A 12,329-nucleotide genomic window follows, 5' to 3' on the forward strand; every position below is an offset into this window, starting at 1 on the left:
TTGATGGATTTGTTTACGGGGAAGTGGTCCAAAAGTTTGTATTTCTCTTCATTATCTTCATAGTTTAACATAGACAGAGTGCTGCAGAGTGAGATACTCTCTTCACTGCAGGTCAAAGGTGATTTTGTAGTTCAAAAACGGGCACCTTGAACTGTTCTTAGGATCATTTGGTAACCTGTGTGACTACATACATTTAGTTGTATATGTTCCCAAATTTCATGCCACCTAAGAGGTGGGCCACAGCATCCACTTGGAGATGGAGGTTATAAATGTAGGTGCATGCCCCCCCCCTTTAAAAAGGATTCTAGCTCATGTATCAAACAAAACTGATAAATAATACACAAGGTTAGCTTTGATGCCAAAGGTAACACCAGATCCATGAGGACAGAATCCTCAGTTTCACTCTAAATTCCACGTTAGCTGCTCTCTTGACTCAATATCCCGTGTTTCCCTGAAAATAAGACACTGTCTTATATTTATTTTTCCTCAAGAAGACAACTATGGCTAATTTTCAGGGGATGTCTTATTTTTTTATTACGCATCCAGCCTCGCCTCTTCCTTGGCGCCCTCCAGAATTGCGCCTATCACTATGTCTTATTTTCGGGGTATGGCTTATATTGCGCAAATGCTTAGAAATCCTGCTATGGCTTATTTTATGGGTATGTCTTATTTTGGGGGGAAAGGGTAGGTGGGTAGACCAATGAACTGAAGTCTTTCTTCACAGTTAGATTCATTATTTAAATTAAGCAAGCATTCAAAGGGCCCTGTCTCAAACCACTGACAACTACCGAAGCAGGTCACACACATCAGCTGAGAATAATTATATAATGGAAAATGGGGGGAATAAAAGATTCCATTTTTCCCCAAAACATCTCTTTATGGATTTTCTTTTCTTTTTCTTTTGTTTTGTTTACAGCTGTTGGGTCCCCATTTGTTTCTACAGTGTTTTGGAGTATCACATATATTACACATGAATCTCTGTCTCAGATAATGCAAAATTTCATTCTGAAAAAATATTATCCTCTGTAGACTGATATACCTATTAGCAGAATAGTCAAGGGATATTCTTTTGCTGTGCGGTCCATAAATAACCACCCAATGGAGACATTCAACATATTGTGACACTACATACCGGTAGACATCACAGCTACCAAAGCAAAACTCTGCAGAATAGTGTGGGAAGACAGAAGGGGGAAGGAGTGTTAAGTACTATATCAGAATCAATTTATATATTATTGGGCTCATATACTGGGGTGATATGAAAGATAATGACTGCAGTCCTGGAAGTAAGTTCTGCTGAATCAATGAAGATTAATTTCGAGCAAGATCAACCAAGTCATGAGCATTTCTATAGAGAACAGAAGAATACAATGCAGCCTTGAGATACAGAATAAATCCATCTGTCATGATATAAATTCAACATTAAGGTAAAAAAAAAATGTTTTCATATGTGGGCACTTCTCTTACACTTTCCCTGACTAACTATCTCAGTAGGGGAACCTCAAACCTGGAGGATAAATGCAGCCCTCCAGAGATTTCCATCTAGCCCTTAGCCTTGCTTCAGGCCATACCATCTCTCTCTAGGCTGTACATAGCTTAGAATAAAACCAGTTGTAGAAAGAAAAAAGACACATCTGCTGTGCTCCCCACTTTTCCCATTTGTATGTGACACTTGGGGGAAATGTGACCAGGCTGAAAGAGGTTCCCCTCCCTTGTTCTATAAGACTTTGCTTGATGTCTTTTTAAAGCTGCCTAAGTAAGTGGCCATCAACATATATTGTAGCAGCAGAATTTACTATTTCAGTAATTGTTTTCTACACATTTCTATGATGTCCCTTATGTGATAAGATAACTTAACCAGAACTTTGCAGTTTTTCTTACAATGGCTGTACAATAGATTTATACATTATTATTCTAGCTGTTGTGGTGTTACACACCACAATATAGTGATTTCTGAGTTCAGGTCCTTATTTAGCCAGCCTGATTTCACTTATGGAGAGGGAGGGATCAGCAGGCTTGTAAGAGTCTGAAGATTCGTGGAAATACAAAACAACACTGTAGGAAGGGAGTGGAGACCCTTAATGAGAAGACCTTAAACAGACCAAAAAACAAAAACAAAAAGCTCGAGGATGGTTAGTGATCCTGAAATAGGACACCATGGGGGGACGAGCATGGAAGAGTGCAGCATTTCAACCAACCATCCAACTATATTCGAAAACAGCACTGCAGCATTTTGTTTCATAGTCACTTTGATTCCTAATAATTTCCCCAAACTGAACGGACCATTCACAACACCACAACACTGAGTTAATGTTGTATTGGGGGCTTCTTGGACTGGAAGCCTACAAAGGGAAATTTGTTGGCAGAACTGCACATGCAACAGCCATTGCTTTCTGTGTTTCTAGTAGCAGTAGGGATATAGCTGGATAAATCAGTCTACATTTGGTCTCTGTCAGTTTTACACGTGCTCTCCTATATTAATAGCCACATGAAAATTGCATTTAGTATGTATTTTCAAATGTGTTTTCTCTATAAATACATATTTAAAATAGATGTCGGCACACTTTTCAAATGGGTTGAACATTCAGGAAGTATGAAACCAAGTGGATTACTAAACTCTAGCAAATACAGTAAATTAGTCTGGGCTGTGTGGATCTGCTTAGTTTTTTTATCAGAATTCACAAAAATTGCATTTGTCAAGCATCCCCAGGCAGCAGTTCCCTGTGCTCTCGAAGAAATAATCTATTTGATGATAAAGACTGATATAATGAAAACAAAGAGCCTGGTTCTCTTCTATATCCATACTTCCCACTGTAAGATCCCTGCTAATATCAGCAATGTTGGATTTTCTTGCATCTGTAATGAGGTTTCACAGGACATGTCAAAGGCCAGCAGATAGCAGAAGACAATCAATCAGTCAGTCAGTCAATCAATCAAAACTTTAGTTTGCAAAATACTGAAAGCTCACAGTGACTTGTCATTAACATTTTACTACTGAGTAAAGAAAAGGTCTTGATGTTCAACCTTTGGAGAAATAATAGCTTCAGAGTTTAAGGATATGAGAATGAATCCGGTATAATGATATACTGTAATGCTAAATATTTTGTGTTTGATTTTCCCCAGATGATGCCATTGGCAAAGAGAGAGAAGCAAAATCAAACAACTATTACTGAGTTCATCCTCTTAGGATTTGGAGACCTTAATAAATTGGAATTTCTTCTTTTCCTACTCTTCCTAGTGATCTTCTTGGTGACCATGGCTGGGAACCTTCTCATTGTTTTGTTGGTTGTGACTGATCGGCATCTTCACACCCCCATGTATTTCTTTCTAGGGAACCTCTCTTTCTTGGAATGTTGCTACAGCTCGGCAATCCTGCCTAGAATACTATCAAGTCTCTTGACTGGGGAGAAAAGTATATCCATAAAAGCTTGCTTTGTGCAGTTTTATATATTTGCTTGCCTCGGAGGTGCTGAATGCTACTTCCTCTCTGTAATGTCTTACGATAGGTACCTAGCTGTATGTAAACCATTGCACTATGCCAATCTCATGAATGGTAGGTTATGTCTACAGTTGGTAGCCGTGTCTTGGGCAAGTGGAGTTTTGGTGAGCACAAGTACAACCCTTTCAGTGTCTTCATTGTCCTTCTGTGGCCCTAATGAAATTGATCATTACCTCTGTGATTTGTCCCCAGTCATCAAAGAAATTTCATGCAGCGACACATATGTTGTAGAAATGACTGCATTCATCTTTGCCTGTGCCTTCACACTGCCTCCATTTCTACTCACATTAACATCTTACATTTTCATCATTGTCACAATCCTACGAATCCCTTCCACTACTGGGAGGCAAAAGGCCTTCTCCACCTGTTCATCTCACCTCACTGTGGTGGCTCTCTTTTATGGAACGCTGATGCTAGTCTATATGCTCCCACGGTCCAGGGATCTGAGATATGTGAAGAAAATCTTCTCTCTTTTCTATACAGTCCTGACCCCTATGGTCAATCCCCTCATATACAGCCTTAGAAACAAGGAAGTGAAGGAAGCCATGTCGAAAGGTTTGAGGAAGTTCACCAGCTTCATGACAGATCCACTTTTTTAACGATCAGAATCAATGAAAATAGTTGCCAACTGAATGTGCAAGTCATCATTTTGAATGTGTAAGCCAGGCACAGGCAAACTCGGCCCTCCAGATGTTTGGGGATTACAACTCCCATCATCCCTGACCACTAGTCCTGTTAGCTAGGAATGGTGGGAGTTGTAGTACCAAAACATCAGTTTTCCTATGCCTGGCGTAAGCCATCATTTTGTTCTACTTAAAAATCCATCTCAAATTTTGATACAGTTTGTATATTTAAAATGCTTATAGATGTCAAATAAAAAAGGAAGATAAAGGAACATCAACTTCGCTTTAATTGTACAATGTTAAATTGCTGATATGTGATTGAAATGCACTCACAGCATAGGGACAGTGTAAGTAACCTCCCCCGTGTGTAGCGCTCATGGGACCACTAAGTATGCAGGAATTCCAGGAATGCTTAGGAATTCTTAGCTTTAATAATGTGACCTAAAACTTTTTACACAATGGGAGCAGTTTAAGAGAAGAATCATAACTTGAACATGCACCTTGCATGCTAAAGTTCCCATCCATGTGCTATCCCTGGCATATCCACTTAAAAGACTTTCAGGAATTGTATATGTGAAATTAAGATATATTTTTGTACCATTTTACATTTGTTTACAATGAACACCCTAAACAATTGGAATTTGCTTTAGAATCTATATAAAATGTTTCTTCAGTTCTAAAATTGAGAGTGATTGAGCAAAAAAAGGAAAAGGAAAATATTTTGGGTATACAGACAACTCCCAATTTGTGTGAGGGTTGTTTTCCAGGTAATTGTGTGCATGTGTGAAATTGTATGCAATTGAAACACCCAGCTCTATGCCACCCTTGCTCCACATCTACTATAGCAACCTAAAACAGGGGTTGTCTGTACTGGACTCCACAATGCCCCTACAAGAAGGCATTGTCTAATTCAGATAGATGCTGGAGTTGCAATGCTGGAAATACCTCATTGAGGCTTATGACCTGGGAAAACAAGATTTGAATCCCCACTTAGCCATAAAGCTCATTGGGTGACCTTGGGCCAATCCCTGTCTCTCAGCATAGCCTATCTCACAGGGTTTTTGTGGGTACTAAATGAGGAGTTGGGAAATGATGTGTGCCACTTCGAGCTCTTTGGAGAAAAAATTAATAATAATAATTCATTTGTTATTGCTGTCCATATCAGTTTTTTATTGGTGAAATCATCAGTATTTGCAGATGTTAATGAATTTTTGAATTATATTCCTATAGTACCCTTAGTACCTCAGGTTTATATTCGGAACCCAGAATGATAAATACTCACCCTCTATTATGCAATGGTCTGAAGAACTGAACACCCTTACTATATTTGAATGTACTTTGTTTAAACACCAACTTTGTTTGGATTCCTGTTGAGACATTTGGATGGCATGCATCAATCTGTATGTGTAAATTAAGATGGATGACTTGATGCTTCTTGTATTGTTAATGTAAGTTGACAACCCCCCCCCCCCCGTTTATTCCTTGCATTTTTTTTCTTTTGCTGTGCTTTTCTTTCTTTAATAAATTTGCAACTGAAACCGCCATTTAACAACACGTGTAATATTTTTCTATCTCTATAATTGGCAGTGATCATTACAGTGCTTCTGCTAATTACACTGTAGAAGTATTGTAAAGGGAGTTTCTTCATTCTGCTTGTTGTAGATCGGAATGGGCTCATTTATTTAAGTACTGGTAGTTTCCTCCCAACATTAGAGCGTATTGTAGTACAGCCAGAGACAGTGTGAGTCGTAAATTGCTTGGTTTCAGTGGGAACTGCAGGCAGCAGATTGAGTAGATTAAGGGTGATTTAAAAGAGAACATCCTACAGGAAAACCAAACTGCATGTCAACCACTAGTTTTCCAGAAAACTGCAGTACAGGGATTTTGACAGCATAACAGCTTTTATTAAACACTCGTAAGTGCTTTTCTGTTCTTTTTTTAGTGAACGGGTTCTTTTTTTAGTGACTGGGTCCCACACTGATATGAAGCCACTGAAAGGTTGGTCATAAAGCCCACAGGAAAGGCCCACCATCCCTGGTTAAGGGGACAGATATGGGGACTGGGACTGTGTTTAAAAACAAAGCAAAACAAAAACATTGCTGGGCAGAGACATATCCCACTGTGAGGCAAATCTCTCTATGCACTTTCTGCAGCAGTTGAAGGAGACTGATAAAATTGAGCTTCCATTGTCTTAGCTTTGTTGACTAAATTGCTGCTCCTCTTCAAAGAGATCTGATGGTTTATTTTACCCCCCCCCCCACAGAAAGAAACCTATGGGAAGAGCACGATGGAGAAATCAAACAACTGTCACAGAATTTATCCTGCTAGGTTTTGAGGATCTCCCTAAACTGCAAGGTCTTTTTTTCCTGGTATTTCTGATTATTTACTTGGTGACCCTGTGTGGGAACTTTCTCATCACCGTGCTCATTGTGACTGACCGACGCCTTCACACTCCAATGTACTTCTTCTTGGGGAATCTGTCTTGCTTGGAGATCTGCTATAGTTCAGCTGTTCTCCCAAGAATGCTGGCGAGTTTCTTGACAGGCTTGAAAGAGATTTCATTTGCAGGCTGTTTTGTGCAGTATTACGTATTTGCTTGCCTGGCAGGAACTGAATGTTATCTCCTTTCTGCAATGTCTTATGACAGGTACTTAGCAATTTGTAAACCACTGCATTATGGAGCCCTCATGAATGGCCAGTTGTGCTTCCATCTCTCAGCTGGGTCTTGGGTATGTGGGGTTCTGGTCAGCACTATTACAACCATTTCAATGTCATGGTTATTCTTCTGTGGCCCCAATGAAATAGATCATTACATATGTGACTTAAAAGCCATGCTAAAGCTCTCCTGCAGTGACACCTATTGGATGAAGCTCACAAATTTTGTTTTTGCCTGCACATTCACTTTGCCTCCTTTCCTGCTCACCATGACCTCATACATTTATATCATAGCCACAATCCTAAGAATCTCATCCACTACTGGAAGGAAAAAGGCATTTTCTACCTGCTCCTCTCACCTGTCAGTGGTCAGCCTGTTCTATGGAACACTCATAATGGTCTATATGGTCCCGAGAGTCAGCATCCTAAGGCATCTTGACAAAGTGTTTTCTCTCTTTTACACTGTCCTCACTCCAATGGTCAACCCCCTCATATACAGCCTAAGGAACAAAGATGTAAATGAAGCCTTGGGGAAAATCCTTGCAAGGTGCCCACCTTGCACAATGCCTTTGAGAATCCAGTTTGGAAAACTGCAACCATTTAGTTGATAAATTAGATGTGGTTGCGATGACCTCTCGTATTTAATGTTTTGCTTTTGTTTCTTGGGATAAATGTTCTGCTGTGAGATTTGGAAAGGATGTATCAATGGAATCTGTATGTGTTCTTATGAGACTAATGAGGTGCATTAGAATTATGTGGGGGACCACCCATAATAGATCAGCCAGTGCTGATCTATATAGGAACATTTGCAGCTGGTTGTTATGTGTGTTTTCAACATTAAACAACCAGGTATATCAAGCAGAACCATGGAATTCAGCCCAGCATTTTTCCCCCAGCGATTTCAGGAATATGGGTGTGAAGGAAGCCTTTTTTTGTGGAGGCAAATACAGTACATTTTGAAGCTTAACATGTTAATATAATACATTTCACCAGTGAATGATACCATTTTGTCTTTACATTAAAAATCATTTTCCTGTTATTGGTGTAAAGTTAATAAAGAAGAGGCAAATTCCAAACCTTTTTCTATATAATTGATTGCCTGCTTTCTCCATTTCCTTGGCCCATTTAATTACTTATGAAGATTGCTTAATGCTTATCCCAGTGGCATGAAACCAGAGAATGGCTGTAAACTAATTGAAAAACCAATAAAGATGTCAATAAAAAATAATACTGATTGGGGCAACTGTGCCCCTGAAGGACCAGGTGCGCAGCCTGGGAGTCATTTTTGTATCCTGGATAGCTGTCCAGGAATGCACAGGTCAATTCTGTGAGAGAGCTGATAAGATGTGGGACTTTCTATTTTTAAAGTATTAATTCATCAATTGCTTTTGTTTCATGACATTTTGATCCTTTCTTATTTGCAGTTTGCACCTAAATGCATCCAGAAAACTACAGCACATTTGATGAGTTTGTTATTCTGGGCATCCCAGTTCCCAATCACCTAGTGATCATCTTCTTCTATCTGCTTTGACTGATTTCTGCTTTGTCATTGTTGGGGAACTTGACCATTACGCAGGGCTGGCCCTACGGCAAGGCTGGGTGGCGCAGGCTGCCAGGGCGCTGGGCTGTCGGGGGGCGGGCGCCGGAGGGATCTTCACACCAGGGCGCCAGATATGCTTAAGACGGCCCTGCCATTATGGTTCTGGTGTTAGTTGATTCTCGTCTTCATAGGCCAATGTACTTCATCCTCTTAAACTCGTCCATCCTTGAGATAGCATTTACATTATCCATTACCCCAGTCACACTTTCTAACCTCCTCTCAAGAACAAAAACAATATCATTTTATGGCTGCATAACTCAGTGCTTCCTCTATTTCTTCCTCGAAGTGGCAGAGTTCGTACTCCTGGCTGTCTTGTCCTTTGATCACTATGTAGCAATATGTGATCCACTACTCTATGCTTCTATCAAGAGCTTCAGGCTCTGCTCATGGCTTGTCGTTTTTTGTTGGTTGGCAGGATTCATTTTTGTGATTTGGCCTGTTTCTGCTATATCAAAACTAATATTCTGTGGCTCTAACATCATCAATCATTTCTTTTGTGATATTGAACCACTCCTTGCTCTCTCTTGCTCCAGTACACACTATACTGAGTTTCTAGATTTCATAATTGTTATAATTGTACTTCTGGGATCTTTGATATTAACAACAGTGTCCTACATTTCTATCATCACTGAGGTGCTAAGAATCCCATCAGCTACTGGGAAGAAGAAGGCCTTCTCCACTTGTGGTGCCCACATCACATCTACTACGGAAGTGCCATATTCATGTATCTGAGGCTATCAAAGGGACCATCCCTGGATCTCAAGAAAGTGGCAATCATCTTGACAGCGGTGATAACCCCTGTCCTCAACCCTATTATCTACACCCTGAGAAATGAAAAGGTGAAAGATGCCCTGGGAGACTTAATCAAAGGAAGGTTGCATTCAAATGTGCACATGAAAATAAATAAATGATGGAAGGAATACATGTTTTCCATATCTTTTTCAAGATGTGGCTGAAACAATCTCATGAATCCATAACATGGGGCGGGCAAGACAGAGTGGTGGTGCTACTGGTTTCTCCAGGATGGGGATGGAGTTGTGTGGTGGAGAAATTAGGGGAACTCCAGCTTTGCAGTAACATCCAATAAGTATGTGCATATATGTGGGATGCCACCAATCTAGAGTTGCCCAGCCTTTGCCCCTGCCTCACCTAATCCCAATACCATGCTGACATAAAAAAGGTGTAACTCCACTTCTCACTCACTGGTTATGAGTTCACATGAAGCATTGCCAAAAACTGTAGGACTTCACTGCACATCCTTTTTTACTTTCCAAAATGAAGTTTTATAACAACTTTAGAAAATAATAAAGCAAAAACAAACTGATTCAGAAATGTAGAGAAATGAAGACTGGCAAATGGGAAACTGAACAAACATGAAATATATTCCCTAACCCATACTGGATTATTGATGATGATGATGATGACATTAGATTCCCCCATCTTTTCTCAAATTTGACACAGCTTGACATTTTGCAAATTTTCAGCTGGTCTTAATACAATGATTTCCTAATTTTTTAAATGTGATTTTATTTAACAAGACTTGTATACTGCTTGGCCAAAAACCAACAATCTCAAGCCTATTTACATAAAATGCTATCAAAAGGTCTAACATGGCTGGAAACATTTTGGGTTGTATCCAAACTTAGTCATGCTTACAAAAGATCCACTAAACTTAAGGATATTTAAGGATTATTTCTTTGGGTCTGTTCTAAGCACAGCTACATCTGGACCTAACACTTTACAAATATAGACCAATGGCGTAATCCTATGGCAATATTTGAAGAACTGGACAAGAAATACATAGATAAATAAGTTCCCATAAATATCAAGCATAATATGCAATATTGATTCTTTTTCTTTCTTTCATAGTAATGGGATTGAAACCTGGATTGCCCCACACCCTGGATATCTGGGTCGCAATAAAATGTGTCCGCCTTACACACAAACTTTGGCCATGTTTTATGAGGAATGAGTATATGTATTGGGGCCTATAACTCTAGGACTTCATTAACTATGCCTTTGAGCAATCTGCTATTAGTCCCTTTAATTAGCTGATGTTTGCAATTGGGAAGTTGGCGTAGATGTTTATTAAAGACTGAGAATTGGAATTACAGTTTCTTTACAATTAAAATGAACATTGGAGAACTGTTACAGCAATATATGCTTTCATAAAGTAAGAGGACAATATTTGGTAGTTATTTGGAAAAAGTTTACACAAGAAACAAATGTTTGTAAGATTAGCTGCAACTTCTAATTATAGGACGAATCCTCATCATACTGAGTAATTGGCAAACCTCCCTTTAATTGTAAACCCTCCCAATTGTATTCCACTCTTCAAATTCAGTTGTTTATTATGAGTCCAGTGTAGCCTGTTGAAATTGGTGTCTTGGGGCTTTATTTGACAAAGTCTCTGAGGTTATGGGCCTTGTGTGTTTGTGGCAACATAAAGTTGTTACCTTCTGACTTAATTAATCCTTAATTGCTCTCTTCTTATTTAATTGGCTGATTAGGACATAGGTTGTGCCGCCTGCACAAAGGTAGTAGATTTCTTCTTAGGTTTACATGGAACAGAATTGTTTGTTTTTCATTTAAACATATTAAAATGCTATGAACAAATGTATTCTGAATGAAACTGGAAGAAACGATAAAATTATTTTCCAGGTCATCCATCCATCTATTCATCCACACATAAGAAAGAAGTTGATTTCATCAGTGGTTTAATCATAAATCTTTGAAGCACAGAATCTTGACATAACAGTCCCCCATCCACATCCCCAAGGGGAATTTAAAATGCAGGCAACTATGATGATCCAGATGCTTGTGGTGTGTGTGTGCCTGTCTCTCTGTGTGTGTCTGTGTCTATCCTAAAGAACAGCTGTACATCACACAATGTGTCCAGCTGTTAGGGTCAGCTAACAGACACAGAACAGTGATCTGGAAAATGATTGTTATGTCTTTGTACGTTGGCTACAGAAAAACCTGGATTCCTATCCTCAATTGGCCATAAAGTTCACTGGCCTGACTTTGTCAGTGTCTAGATGTAGCCTGTCACAGAAGGTTATTATGAGAAATCCACTATGTTGACCACTTCTGTGGTCAAGGTGCTTTGGATGCCCTGTGTGGTTAGACCCCGGTAGTCAAAGGCCTCATGGGATTATCTGGAAGTCTCCACAGTATCACTGGACTTCTGAGGAATGTGGGGCTGCCTGGCGTATAAAAGGTGGTCCAATTCACAACAGTAGCCCTACTCGAATCAAGAATTCCATATTCACCCTCCCTTGGGGTTAGGTCTTTTGCTGGTAATATGTCTGGTGACTGGTTGTCAGAGATGGATTTTTTTTTATTCACACCTGATTGGCCTTGGGAGCTGAAGATTTTGTAAAATAGGTGTATAAATTGGTTGCCTTTGACACTTATGCAACTTCACTGGTCACTGTTAGAATTTTGCTTTGCAGTCCCCGAGGTGGAATAACTCGGGCATAGGTTTCTACGTGCATATGCAGACCATCCCAGTGACCAGTTTACGTGGTTGAGCTGGTAATTAGTTGTGCCCCTTGAGCTGCCATTTTGCACTTAGCTCCTGAAGGTAACCTGAAAGTTGCTTAGCTCTTATATAGTACACATGTAGCCATCTGACAGGCTGAGAGGGCTCATTTTGAATGGTTCATATTAAATTGTAGGCAGTGCTATTTTTCTAGTAAAGCAGGTGCCAGAACTCACCATGAACACCTTCCTCATTCTCTAAGAATGGCAATGGCACCCACCTGAGAGGTGCCGGAACTGAGTCCCAGTGAGCTCTAGCTAATAAAAGCCAGCCTGTTGCTTTCTAACACATATTTAATGTAAAGAACAGATAGGGCAGGCTCTTTAAAACAGTGAAGAACCCTGGCCACAAGATTGAGTTTGACAGGTAGGTTAGTGTAGGGAGTTGAATGAGCTTTGATGGGATAGG

The 12,329-nt window shown here is 39.8% G+C and overlaps 2 protein-coding genes across 2 annotated transcripts; both read left to right on the top strand.

Moving 5' to 3' along the window:
• The first annotated feature begins 3,123 nt into the window (after nucleotides 1-3,123).
• LOC132593108 (olfactory receptor 11L1-like) lies at nucleotides 3,124-4,098 on the top strand. Its single transcript, XM_060282120.1, has one exon. The coding sequence runs from the start codon at nucleotides 3,124-3,126 to the stop codon at nucleotides 4,096-4,098; it is 975 nt and encodes a 324-aa protein (XP_060138103.1).
• Nucleotides 4,099-6,395: 2,297 nt separating this feature from the next.
• LOC132593109 (olfactory receptor 5AN6-like) lies at nucleotides 6,396-7,385 on the top strand. Its single transcript, XM_060282122.2, has one exon. The coding sequence runs from the start codon at nucleotides 6,396-6,398 to the stop codon at nucleotides 7,383-7,385; it is 990 nt and encodes a 329-aa protein (XP_060138105.2).
• Nucleotides 7,386-12,329: the final 4,944 nt, after the last annotated feature.

This window comes from Zootoca vivipara, chromosome 12 (genome assembly GCF_965207765.1).
Source record: "Zootoca vivipara chromosome 12, rZooViv2.hap1.1, whole genome shotgun sequence".
NCBI classification, from domain to species: domain Eukaryota; kingdom Metazoa; phylum Chordata; class Lepidosauria; order Squamata; family Lacertidae; genus Zootoca; species Zootoca vivipara.